The sequence below is a fragment of the Stylophora pistillata genome, chromosome 9 (assembly GCF_964205215.1).
Source record: "Stylophora pistillata chromosome 9, jaStyPist1.2, whole genome shotgun sequence".
In the NCBI taxonomy this organism is placed as follows: domain Eukaryota; kingdom Metazoa; phylum Cnidaria; class Anthozoa; order Scleractinia; family Pocilloporidae; genus Stylophora; species Stylophora pistillata.
The window spans coordinates 156959-170000 of NC_142527.1; the positions used below are offsets into that span (position 1 = coordinate 156959).

Sequence of the window (13042 nt, forward strand, 5' to 3'; positions counted from 1 at the left end):
CAGAGGTAGCTGTGACAATGAAACCTGTCTGGACCCTGGCTAAGAAACAAACTTTATCCTAACAGGGGAGGGATCAAGTGACCTCCTGTATTTTAATACCGTCGCGCGTCGTTGACTTTGACTGATCAAATTAATTTATCACAAGCGAGTGGCTCGTTAGCATGGTTAGTTCCTTCGTAATTTAGCGCTTTAACCAGGTGAGGTTATCTTTTATTGTGGAATACACGCTGCGTCTGGGGTCAATCTACTTAAATCTCGTTGGGTAAGTGAACACGAAACAAACTAGTGGTATGATTAAGTTTGTTTAGCGTCTATGGCAGAAACATTAGGTTAATAATACCGTTTTGTTTGAACAGCGTTAGTAGTCCCCTCTATTAACTCTGGTTTGAAAAGGCCAACTATTCATAAGTTAATCAACCGACGACATCGATCAGTTGTCTATATTGCGTTTGAGAGATGTACAGAAAGAAGTGAAACATAGGTTGGTGCGGAAGGGTGAAAGCAAAGCAAGAAGGAAAAATAGTTTCGTGGCGTGTAGAATTTCAGAGTTGTCGTATCACATAAGATCGTATCACATAAGATCGGTAAACTATCTATCCTCTCACCGATCAATGATTAATACTGGTCACACAAAAACCTTTTTCTGGGAAACTCGCAACGGGCAGATTTGAACAGACACAAAAAGACTCGCGTGTTTACATGTAGTGACTTCATGGTTGACTGATCGTTAAATATATTACTGGGAGAGAATAACAATACTTATATTTCCTTTCTTCCTCCTCGTCGATTTCTGAGTTGTAATTTTTGCCAGGTCTAAGGACTTCTGGGCGCAAGTAAAAGACTAAGACTTTGCTTCAAAAAGGAATGATACTTATGATAATGATAACATTAATAATGATAATAATAATAATGATAACTAATAATAATGATAACAATAATAATAAAAAGAGGGTCTCAATGGGTTTATGGCTTTTACGGTTATCGATTAAGATTAACTTCGTTTCTTTGTGATTAAAAGAAAACTTAACTTTTCGTACGACTTACGGTTAATATTCGTCCATGCGTAAATGTTTTGGCTGTTTTGCGGCAAAACGCCCGTTTAAACGGTTCCAATATTTAACCAACATTCGTTCAACAAAAGTTGAACGGATGTTGGGAAAATGTTGGACGCAAAAACAAAGTTGTTGGGAGGCCTTTCAAAGGCCTCAAAAAAGGCCTTACAAGGGAAAAGTTGAATCGATGTTGAATGAAAGTTTAAACCGATTTAAACTTGATTCAACACGCTTTCAACAAGCTTTCAACATTTTTACGTTTTCAACAATGTTGGACGACCTGTTTAAAGGCACCGAATATTTGTTTCAACAAAGTGTTGAATGCATGTTGAAGCAAATGTTGAAACCGTTTAAACGGGCCTTAACGGTTAACTCCATTGAGACCCTTTTACAACCACCGTAACGGGCTGCTTTTAAACGGAGAGAGTGTTTTCTGAAAAAAAAAAACCAACTAACAAACAAACAAACAGACGCCTAGATATGTGAAGAAATAATGGAAGGATGTAAGGGCAAGAGAAAAGTGGGTTAAAAAAAACAAACAAACAAAGATAAAAGAAATAATTTGAATATATCAACAAAGTTGAAATGGTAAATTGGCCACCGTAACGATTACAAAAGCTGACGTTTCGAGCGTTAGCCCCTCGTCGGAGCGAAGGGCTAACGCTCGAAACGTCAGCTTTTGTAATCGTTACGGTGGCCAATTTACCATTTCAACTTTGTTGTTATATCCAAATTATTTCGTTACCCCCACCGACGCAACCCCAAACAGTTTCTTTAGAAACTATCAGCCTTTATTAAAAAATAAAAGAATATGCCTAATCGTTGCAAGTCCCGACTCAGAACTGTGGGAGAACCCCTTTACCAGGCTCTTCAAACAACATTTCCACATGTTTCTCGCTTTTTTTTTTCTCAATAGATTTTTTAACTAAATTTGGTCCAATCTTAAAGTCACCAGTTGAAAGTTTACGTTTGAGCATCGTTCAAATTATTTTAACTTCTTAAACAGAAAATGGTCAAAACTGGTTTGGCTTTCTCTGGCGGCGGAGTTCGGTCAGCGGCCTTCTGCTCTGGGGTCCTGCGTAGACTGCTTCAGCGAGAGACCAACTTGGATTATCTGAGCTGCGTGTCAGGGGGTGGTTACACAGGCTCTGCGTACATGGACTGGAAGTACCGTCATGGCAAGCAAGACAGCAAAGACTGGCACTTCAAATTCTTTGACCATCTGCGCCAGCGGAGTGGCATTTTTTGCGACTGGCAGCGGCCTTTACATGGAGTATTTGATTGTACAGTTCTTTTCTGTCTTCCAGTTTTCGTCACCCTCGTTGTTCCATGTATTTTGTGGAGTGCTTACGCATGCCCACTGGCCTACGCTGTCGACTATCTTGCGGGGGATATCATTCGCGGCGGAATCATAACACAGTGTGACAGCTCAGCGCTACTGGTGAACGAAACAGTCCCAGAATGCAAAGAGCGACGGGAGAGGAAAGCTATTACGAGATTCCTTTTGTTTGGCGCTCCTCTTGTCTTGGCATTTGCTTCTTATCTCATTGCGCCAAGGATACCCGTGTTAAAAAACGCCTCCTCATTCCTAACCACTGCGTTTGGAGTCATATTTGGCCTTGTGTTTTTGCCCTGGTTTTTCCATGACGTGCTCGAGTTCCTACCTGATTGGATGAAAGTTTTAGTCATTCTACCCACCGTTGTGCTTTGGTTTTCGTTTCCTCTGATGAGAAAAAATGCTACGCTTGTCGTAATTGTGTATTTCTATGCGTACATTATTGTGAGTAGAGTTTACAAGACAAGCCTCAGTTTTTATCCGTACACAGACCACTTTTTTGCTCAGCAGTTGTGGGCTTCAGGTTTACTCTTATGGATCTCACCTCTCTTAGGAATGATACAACAGCGTCTGGGTCATATTTACAACAGGTATGTGACTTGTTTGTCTCTCCTTTAGCTAGTTTAGGTGCAACGGTGCCTTGTAATTGTAACAGAATTGCTTTGTAATTTACGAGTACCTGACAGAAATCTTTAATTTACGTTTCCGATAGCGGAAGTTATTGCTCAACTTATTACATGAAAGGGATGTGATAGTTTCTCTTACTCGTTGATTAGAAAATAAACGACGTACGATCAAGTCGAGCTCCGGCCATTATGAAAACGCCGCCATTTAATCAATACGAGCCCTCATTACCCATGGAATGAGAATGTGTTGCGAGCGCACTCGTAAAAAATCACGTGTGCAAGGGGGACGCGCGTAGGCTGTGCAAATAAGCACCTCTACCTTGTTTGGCTTAATTGGCGTATCAACTCTAAATACGCGATTTAATGTTTCCTCCCTTTGAGTTTTTAGGTGGCGGCTACAAAAAGCCTTGTTTACGCCAACCAGTCGAGGATGGTGTGGTTGTGCTGGTATTTCCTTCCGCGACTTTTTCCTCAGCTGCCCATATTTCAATCACAAACAGCGTCGTAACCTCGACCCCGAAAGACCGCTGACCTTGGAAGATCTTGAGAACGTCAAGCCTATCTTTATCAGCAACGCAGCGGTCAACCGATGGCGACGCACCACCTCCCCCACGGAACCTGACTACGAAGCACTTATCATGTCCCCCCAAGGGATTGAACGGCTGGACCGACCTGCGCATGAGCGTGAATTTGAAGGTAAGCTGATGCCGGAGGATATTTATTTGTCCGATGCCATGGCAACGTCAGCTGCTGCTGTCGATCATCACATGGGCGCCCTGGAAGGTGAAGAGATGTTTAAAGACCTGAAGGTCACCTTGGGAATTGCTATGGGTAACTCTGTTGTCAGCGACCCGAGGCATGTCAGGAAACTCAATATTTGTCTTCAGGTTGGTAAAACTGTCAAGTTCCTCCGGTCTTCCGGAAGAGTTATGTCCTTGGCCAAACGATTATCCGAAAAAAGAATTATAAAAATTTAAGCTGATGAGCTAAGCTTCGGGGGCTTATGTCATATTTCGAGGAGGTTCTAGGGTGTCCTTGATTCTTAAGACAGCAGAATTCAAAGCTACATCGAAGTTAAATGAGTTCAACCGGTAATTTGTTACGTCGTCTTGTTTTTCAGATTCTTCCGTACTTTATTGAGATATGCAGAGTCTCTCCACTTTTGATATCTTATGTTCTCTACTACAACTTTGACGGCGACCACTATCTCACCTTTGGAGTATTTTGTTTCTTCTTGGTTCTGTTGCTTTTGACCGTAATCGCCTTGATACCTACGGGATCTCCAAAGCCCAACCGTATGGAGAGGATGGCCAGGTTCAAATATGTCTTTCTTGTTGCCACTAACAATGATTTAACGTTCGCCTTTGAGGGTCTGACAATCTTCGCGGAAGGACAACCTTTGTGGCATTTATTCAAGGATATTGGTATCTCTGTGTATGCGTGTTTCTTAAAATCCTTCTCTATAACGCCACCGCGCATAATGATATACATGTCTGCTACCTAGGCTTCCCTTCATTCCCCAACTCCACCCCCACTTTCACTTACGGTACTTGAGTGCGGACGTTTTTGGGACGTGCATGGCGAATGAAAGGAGAGTGCACTACTGTTGGCGCACTTCGATACCGAAAAAGTTATTGGAAATCTTTTTTTGTAGCATTTTAAACGAAACTCTCCCGAAAAATTACATAAATCAAGTGAAAGTGAAAGTGAATGATTTGATACCTTAACAGCAGCATGGGCTGAATTGCTAAGGTCTATAGTGTTACTAAGGTTGAGATCGGATGTCAACATTATTTCAACATCCGGTTACCATCCGCGTCTGTGGTTCAATCCCTTATGACCAAAAAGCATTTCCCCACGCATTTGCTAATATTAGCTATTCAACATTTTATATTTAAAGCCATACACACCACAGGTGAAAGACCTATCACCTCTTAGTTCTAGAAAAGTCTCGATGAAAATTTTCCAAATTTGTAATTGAGAGGAATGTCTTTTCGTGATCAATTCTTTTTCCCTTTAGGTACTTTGCTGTTCACATTCCTTACATCAGTTATGTTCGGAAAACGCTCGGGATACTAAACCTGGGGCCCAGTCCTCCTCCTGTGTTGCGTCTGAGTGATGGCGGCCATGTTGAAAACCTTGGAATCCTGCCTCTTCTGAGACTGAGACTAAAAAGGATCGTCTCTGTATATGGTGGATGTGCAGCTTCAGAACAGGCGTTTTGTAACACCTTGCAGAACGCACTCGAAATGGCCAGGAAAAAGTTGAGATGTTCATTTACAGGTATGGATGGTCGAGACATCAACGAAGACATTCGAATGAACTTCGTGGAGAGAAGCCCTGGAAACCAGCCTAGGAGTTACAGGTTTGTGATTCAGTTTTAAAGGCCCTGTTGTGTTGTTTAATAGCTTTCATGTGAGGTCCCGCACACAAGCGTCTCCTTTTAAACTAGTTAGCGATACTCATTCCTATCGCAACTAAGTTTTTGGACCAACCAGCAGGGTGTAGTCAAGCGATTTTCAATTTACATTTAAGAATGATTGGGACTTTGGTTTCTTTTTTACCAACCCTCTGCTCTTGCGACCATTCAGGTGCAAAACTAAAAACAACCGTAACTTCCCTGGTCCCTTGCCTTTTCCCGCACTTCAAACAGTATGAAGTTTCTACTCTGAGTTCTTATTGGCCCCTTGCAACGGTTCCTTTGTTCTGATTGGAGCTTGTGAACAAGGCGTGCTTTTGGCTTAGTGAACCCCCCCCCCCGCCACACACACCTTTAAAAACGTTCCTTTTGTTAGTTTTGGCTTAACGTCCTCAATCAAAACGCACTTTTAAGTCTGCACCATAGAACAAGCTCGCCCTAGGCAATTCATCAAAGCCACAGTCAAATCTAGTGAGAAGCTTATTCTATCTCACAAGTCGGACAATCTGTTAATACTGAAAGAAAGTCTTCTCTATTACTTCAAGGTTCAAAGTTCACTACTTTGACAAAGATGCAGAAGGAGACGGTGACTACAAAGTCGGTGAGGCAGAAGTGCTTTTCATTGCTCCAAGACACCCTTATAAGGGAATCAGGATGACGCAACCTATGACGTGGAAGGAGGCGTTAAGTGACATTGACGGAAATCTTGACGAAGGCTGTTGGGGGACTGGACCAGAGCTTCAGGCAAAGGAGGTCGACAGGCTGACGTTCTGCTGCTGCGAGCGTTGTCATGGTGACACTTGTAGGAGTTTTTCAGAGGGGATTTGTGGAGCATTTCCGCAGCATTCTACTTCGAATCAATTCTACACGCCAGAATTGTTTGCTGCTTATCATAGAGAGGGATATCGCGCATGTTTAGAGGCTAAAGCTGCTGAATTTCTGAGGAAGCAATCAGCCGAAATGCTGGATGTAAATCACATTCGTGTAGAGAATGTTGACGAAACAGAGATCTAAGTAATTCGCAAGATTTTTGGTATTTGGTCGAATGAAACAGTCAGCATTAGATTTTTGGCGTAGAGTTAGATAATAAAAAAAAAAACACAATGTTTTTTAAAAAAATGGTTTAGGGTTAGAAATTTTTGGGCTCAAAAGCTCGAGTGAGCAAACAACGTTTTAAACTATAGTTTTATGAAATGAAATTTCGAGTAAAGATTTGTAAACTTTCCCCAGCTGTAGCGAGTTACAGTAGCAGTGCAATGGAATGGAATACAGGACAGTTTTAAGGAAAGTATTACAGTGCAAAGTAACTGACGTTAAGTGATGTAGTAGAATATTTTTCAAGATACCTTCATGCGTGTATGCCTTTCCTGTGGATTAGAATTTCACCTGCAAGATACCCACACAAGTTGTCATACAATCGTAAAAAATATTCAGTTGTATTTGAAATGTCGTTCAGAGGCGTTAAACAAGAAGAATATGAAGTAAATATTGAGTGTTCAAAATTGGTATATTTCTGAGGAGGAAAGCTATCACTTATTTTAATCCCTCGTCCATGAGCGTTAATTAGCAACCTCTCTAAGAAAGCTGACGAATGCTACGATTCTACTGGAGGGGACTGGCATCCAGTTAGACCGCTTTGAAATGGAACGACCAGAATAACGCCACCACGATGGTGCGCCATAAGGCTCGTAACAAATAACATTTTCATTCCACGTTTTCCCTCACCCTGCCCCTCCCCGTTCACCCTTAAAAAACTGTACGTACCAATATATGTATTTGTAACCTTTATTCAGCGAGTACATCAAGTCGCATTTTAAAGCTTATCGCTATCTATACTTCTTGCTTAGTCGGTATCTATCTGCAATAAAGTCACCTTTAGAGGTTCAAAAGTACACTTTAACTTTATCAGCCTCGCAGTTTGCAGACCCAAAGTCGCAAAAGCCAAACATCTTCATTAAAGAAATGAGGTTCATTCTTCTTTGAACGACAGGATCTTTTTGGTCACCATCAAAGTAATGTTCAGGAAAGAGCATTTTACTCCCGTCAGACGGCCCTGCGGAAAAATGCAATCGAAGTTCTTCACTCATTCATTTATTCAACCATTCAGTTATCAATTACCTTATTCAAAGTTATGAAAGAGAAGAGCCGTATGAAAACAATTCACCGAACCATTCAACAAAATAAAAACATCGCTAGGTTAAGAATTATTAATAAAATTCCGTATGAATCCGTTGAAAACAAAAACTGACCTCCCATCACTTTTATCTAAAAAAGTATTTAGCTTTTGTTTCAAAGTGAAAGACAATACTTTTCTTGACTGATTTGTGAGGTTAATAAAGATGTAATAGTGTCTTAGGTCATGCTATAATTTCCAATTCCTGTTCCAATTTTTTTGGTTTTATGTTTTGGGATGTCATCTTACTGCAAGGATCTGATCTGTTTTAGCTGCTAAAGTTAAATAGGAAATCATTTGATCAGAGGATCAATGTTTCATCTCAGGGCTGTACGGGAAACTAAAGTTGCTCATTGTTAACAGCACAAGAACCTATAAAAAAAACTATTATTCGAAATCATAACAATACCAGAACAGTCAGGCCAAGGTCCGTAATTCCCAGGTCCCAAATTCTACCATTTTCCACCAGAACACAGGTAAACCCAAGGTGGACGGAGGGCGAAGTCGAAATTTTTTTCGCACATTAGAGCACAAGCAGGGTCCGAGCCGAAATACAGGCCAGAACACCATTCTTAGGAGGCTTGTACAAGGGACATTGTTCTTCTGTAGAAAAAATTAAATCACAAGCTTCATTTCCCGGTTTACATTCATTTTAAAAATCACGGAAAGATCCATTTGAACCAGAAACTTGGCAAGGCTCCCTCGAGCAATGAGAACGAATGTGTGTTTTTACTATAAATCTCTTAATAAGTTAACTATAGATATTTTATCTACTACTGTATTTAGTTTGTATATTCTCCCCTAATTGGTGTCCCCAAATTAGCAAGGGATTTGTTCCCTGGCTAGACGGTTTTTGACACTTTAATAAAGTTTCTACTACTACTACTACTACTACTACGAGAAAAAGCGTCACTGCGCGTCGAGCATGGCTACCTCAGCCCTCTCTTGTTCTCACCATATGGCGAAAACGGCAGAGAAGCCGAGAGATTTCTCATTGATCTAGCCCCGCAGCTGTCCGAGAAGAGGCAGATAGATTACAGCACTGTCATTCATTGGCTGCGAGCAAAACTATCACTATCCTATAACTTCTTAAGATCAGCTGTGTGACGCGTAAGAGGCTCAGGAGGCAAACATGAGTTAAACACTGATTTTAGCGGGGCAGAAATCGCAAATGTGATTGGAAAGATAAAATGGACACATGTTATGATTTTAAAGCGCTGTGTGGAATATTTTTAGCCCTTAAATGCTCTGTATATCTTTTCAGATAGATTTTTATAAATGAATTTATAATAACTTTTAAAAGACTTTCTTGTTCTCTCTCCTTACGTCTTTATCTTTAATCTCCGAAAAAACAAAATGACTGCGTGCAATCTTATAAGCTACCCCTATAAAAAAGCCCTCTCACTGAGAAGCCTCTCCCAGGTGTTATGTCCAGTCCATTCCAACGGTTCCAGTTGTTTGGTTTGCGCATGCACGTGGTCATCGCTTTTGGATGTCACGTTGTGTGTTGTAGCTGACAAAGTGTTTGTTATTATGGAAACAGCCATTTATTTAGAGAAGACTTACGGTTGTTGCACCAGGGAGTCTCACAACTAGACTATGCTTCTCCGGGACTGTTTTTTTGATTTGAGACGCCCAGTAGCTATCATTCCTTGGACTTAAAATTCAACATGTGGCCAGGGACTGTTAAAAAGCATCTTAAAAAATTCTAATACATCACTTAACGTTTACGGTACTTTGACTCGTCACCGTAATGGTTTCCATAAACTGTCCTGTAGTCCATTCCATTGTGCTGCTATGGCCGGGGAAAGTTTCCAAATCTTCTCGCAAAATGTCCTGTAAAATACCTTTTAGTCTAAAGAGGCGCTTTATCAACAAAAGGACCCTGTGTACTTACTTTTTAGAACTAATTGAAAGCTATATTCCGCTTTATTGCCAGCCCGATCTTTAGCCTCGCAAAATACTTGATACGAAACAGGTACAGAGTATTCCTCTCCAGATACTCTGTTGCACTGTATAGTGGGAGGTGCTCCAGAGTTGTCTTTGGCTAGTGGACGATCCCAATTAACTCTGATTACTGTCTTTGTGATATCATCTATTGGGCAATATGTGAAAACTGGGGGCTCCTGGTCTGGAGAGTGAAAATGATACATGTCATTAAGACCTCATGACTGATTCTTGCTGCATCTCATTCACTTGGTGAAGAAGCATTTTTCGCTACTGCTGTAAGCCCGAATGATGAGTCTTGCTGCGGCAATAGCAATGTTGGCAAGAAGAACGGTGAATATGATAAATCGAGGAATCATCTTTAAAGCGATGTCTCTCCTGAAAGATTTGACGAATAAGAGTTGCGAAGGTTTTCCTAGCTGTGGACATTTTTTATCAGAGATTAATAAATTGTCACTTTCTTCAGTTGTTTTTGTTTTATAATTGTCACAGGTGCAAGATTGCAAACATTTACTCGTCAGATGAATAAACTTTATTTCTTAAAGAATGATTACCAACTTGCATTTGGAAAAGCACGAAAGTCTGCTATTTTCCCTATTTTCGTGGCAACATATCTCCTTAAATAGAGCAACGCACGAATCTCGTATTTCCAAAAGTATAAATCCTGTACCTCACGCAAGGAAGGAAGATTTAACTCACGTTTGACTGATGTTTTTTAACATGAAAAAGTTCTGTTAATTTAAAAATCAATAGAACTTTTTCAACAGTTCGTCATATCAGTTACTTCTCATCAATAATTGTTTCAGCCGCTTTGAGATAATAAAATTCCAGGGAAAAAGTTGTGGCCTCAAGTATATGAATGCCAGAAAGAATATTCCCAGGCTCATATCTACTACTCAAGTTTAGATGTTAAGAGAGAAATATTTACCCTTTTAGACGGTCTGATAACTTTGATAGATATGTTTAATATTCAGAATTTGTACTAAAGTATGTAAAAAAGTTCTATCGCAGCTTTCATTCCTGAATTTTTCCAGCCCTGTTTATCTATATCTTTATTCTTCAGTCTTAGCTAAATACTAGTGACACTGATGATTGATATGCATGAATCAGATCAATTTCATGACTTTGACTTTGTTTTCTCAGCCGGCCGCTTGTGTTGAACTCAACCATATGATATGATTCATTTAGATGTAAATTTCTCATTCTTTATTTGAAAAACTGCGTTCTCCTCAAAGTACTTTTTATAAGCTGTAATTTTATATTTTGCGAGTCACAGGTGCAATATTTTAGTCCTTCAAGAATTCAGTCATCACCAGTGGAAGGAAGTTTTGGCTGACCCTTTTACTCCCAAGATCTAATTAGCAATTCTGCTAACTGTCTGCCATACAATTCTTATGATGTCAGCTCGAGGATTTTGGTATTGGATCAACTAATGATCCCCTAGCTGATATTTTTCTTTATTCTCATTACTCGTTCTGCTTGATAATTTAAGAATATTGTAAGAAGAAACTCTGTTTTGGTCATTCATGGGAGTTAGATAGTTAATTACGACGGAATTATTTTGAGTGAACGTCGAAGGTAATCCACAATGACATTGGTTCTACTTAACCTCGCTCCGTAATTAGTACCTGAAACTTGCGTCACCCCCAACCAATCAAAAGTAAAACTAAACTCCCACTGCGATATAGTCACTCTTGTAACCAAGCTTTTATATCTCAGACCAGACGATTTAGATCTTATGAGCGAATAAAACTCAGAAAGTTCAGGCAACATAATGTTTATTTTTATTGACATGTACATGGAGACATGTTTTTGAAATTACCCGAAGGTTTCTTGTGAACCTGTTAAAAAGAAAACAAAATCAGAATTGATATTCAATTTCATTTCGTATTCGTAACCTTTTTGCATAGTGTTCCGTCTTTTCATCCTGAATCTTATTGTTCGAGCTGAAATGTTTAGCAAATTATTGTTCAATCTGTCTGAAGCGTTTTAGACCTAGAAAATGAGCGCCAGATTTCTATCGCATGTTATTAGATAATTGCCAAAAACCGAATCACTTATCTTGCATAGAATCGAAAATGAATAATATATATTTTTTAGTTTAAATCTATCAATTTTTCAAGATCAAGAAATGCCAATGTTTTTTACTTGGCTTAAAACCTCACATTCTTAGGCCACTCATTCAGATTGCAACAAAATTTTTTCATAAAGAGGTTATAACATATAGATGCATTCCATTTTTCTTACCTTAGTGGCTCTATTCGTGATACACCTTAAGTGTATCAACGCTGCACTGATGCGGTCTGTCTTTGCAAAAAAACGGAGGAATGTAACCTGAGGTTGCCAAAGAAATGAAATTCTCCTTGACGGTCTGGAGGACATTGGGGTCGTTTATGTCGCCATCAAAGAAAAAACCGGGGACACCAGAAATCTTTATGGAAGATGGTTGTACTGTGCCTGGAAATAAACGTAGAAAAAATAAATTTAGGTAAAATCGACTCTGGAGCTCTTATTATTCCGAGATGATAAGGAATATATTGACTTTCAGACTGAAGGGATGCCTTGAAGAGAAGGAAACAAAGCCGATTGCATTGCTTCCGTTGGTCTTCCAAATGAAGCTGCAATCCCCTGCAGATACTTTGCAAACCCCTAGGAGGATAGTACACTCCATTCTCTTTGCACACCTCCTCGAAAAACTTTATCAAGCAAAAACTGGAGGATTTAGCGCTCATGTTTACAACAATCGTTTCTAAGCTTTGAACATTGTCCAAGTACTCCTCTTCTTCGGCACCTTTTGATTCTCGAAATACGCGTTTGGGCAGCATTTCAAGTAAAAGCTCTCTGAACCTTTGACAGCAGCCGAACATGGAGTACTTTTCCTATCTGAATATAATAACCTTTAATGCATTCATGTCGCCTTTATTTAAATTTCTACAGAGGCATGGGTTATTGAAGCCATTCAAAAAACGAGCAGCAGTGTTTTATCGGCTCTAAAAACGCTCGGCTCCAACTCATGTTTTTAAACCCAATAAAATACTACTGCTCGTTTTTCAAAAGAAAAAATATATATATATACATACATAAAGATGAGTTTCTGGAGTCGGACTAGTTCAAAAACATTTAATTGCTACTCGGAGTTTCATGCTTCCAACGAAGCAATCATCAGGCAACTGGCCAGATGCCTGATGATTGCTTCGGTAGAAGCATGAAACTCCGAGTAGCAATTAAATGTTTTTGAACTAGTCCGACTCCAGAAACTCATCTTTATTCACCGCTCTGGTCAAACCATCGAGCACTTTTATGGCAGATGAAGTCTTCATTTTCAGTTACTACTGGTAGTCATATATATATATAGAAAGTTTAAAAATTGCGAGGATGGACAACTTCTGACGTCAAAAATATAAAAAAACTTTAATAAAAAACGTTTCCGTCAGAGACCTTCTTCAGTTATTTACAACTTTTGAAATGAAAAAAGAGCATTAAATAAGA

At 39.7% G+C, this 13042-nt stretch overlaps 1 protein-coding gene across 3 annotated transcripts; it reads left to right on the top strand.

Moving 5' to 3' along the window:
- The first annotated feature begins 99 nt into the window (after nt 1-99).
- Nucleotides 100-6935, top strand: LOC111333981 (uncharacterized). Of its 3 annotated transcripts, none has more exons than XM_022939652.2 (6): nt 100-197; nt 2059-2978; nt 3403-3901; nt 4135-4448; nt 5035-5379; nt 5979-6935. In XM_022939652.2, the coding sequence occupies exons 2-6, from the start codon at nt 2062-2064 to the stop codon at nt 6445-6447; spliced, it is 2544 nt and encodes an 847-aa protein (XP_022795387.2). In that variant the 5' UTR covers nt 100-197; nt 2059-2061; the 3' UTR covers nt 6448-6935. The 3 variants fall into 3 exon arrangements, with proteins under 3 accessions (XP_022795387.2, XP_022795386.2, XP_022795388.2); XM_022939651.2 differs by having other exon boundaries at nt 108-262; XM_022939653.2 differs by having other exon boundaries at nt 108-262; nt 4135-4328.
- The last annotated feature ends 6107 nt before the right edge of the window (nt 6936-13042 follow it).

Excerpts from the sequence above, each read along its gene's own strand:
- LOC111333981 (XM_022939652.2), top strand. The coding sequence starts at position 2,062 with ATGGTCAAAACTGGTTTGGCTTTCTCTGGCGGCGGAGTTCGGTCAGCG. Across the intron at positions 4,449-5,034 it reads AAGGATATTGGTATCTCTGT|GTACTTTGCTGTTCACATTC; the intron begins GTATGCGTGTTT and ends TTTTCCCTTTAG. Across the intron at positions 5,380-5,978 it reads AACCAGCCTAGGAGTTACAG|GTTCAAAGTTCACTACTTTG; the intron begins GTTTGTGATTCA and ends TATTACTTCAAG.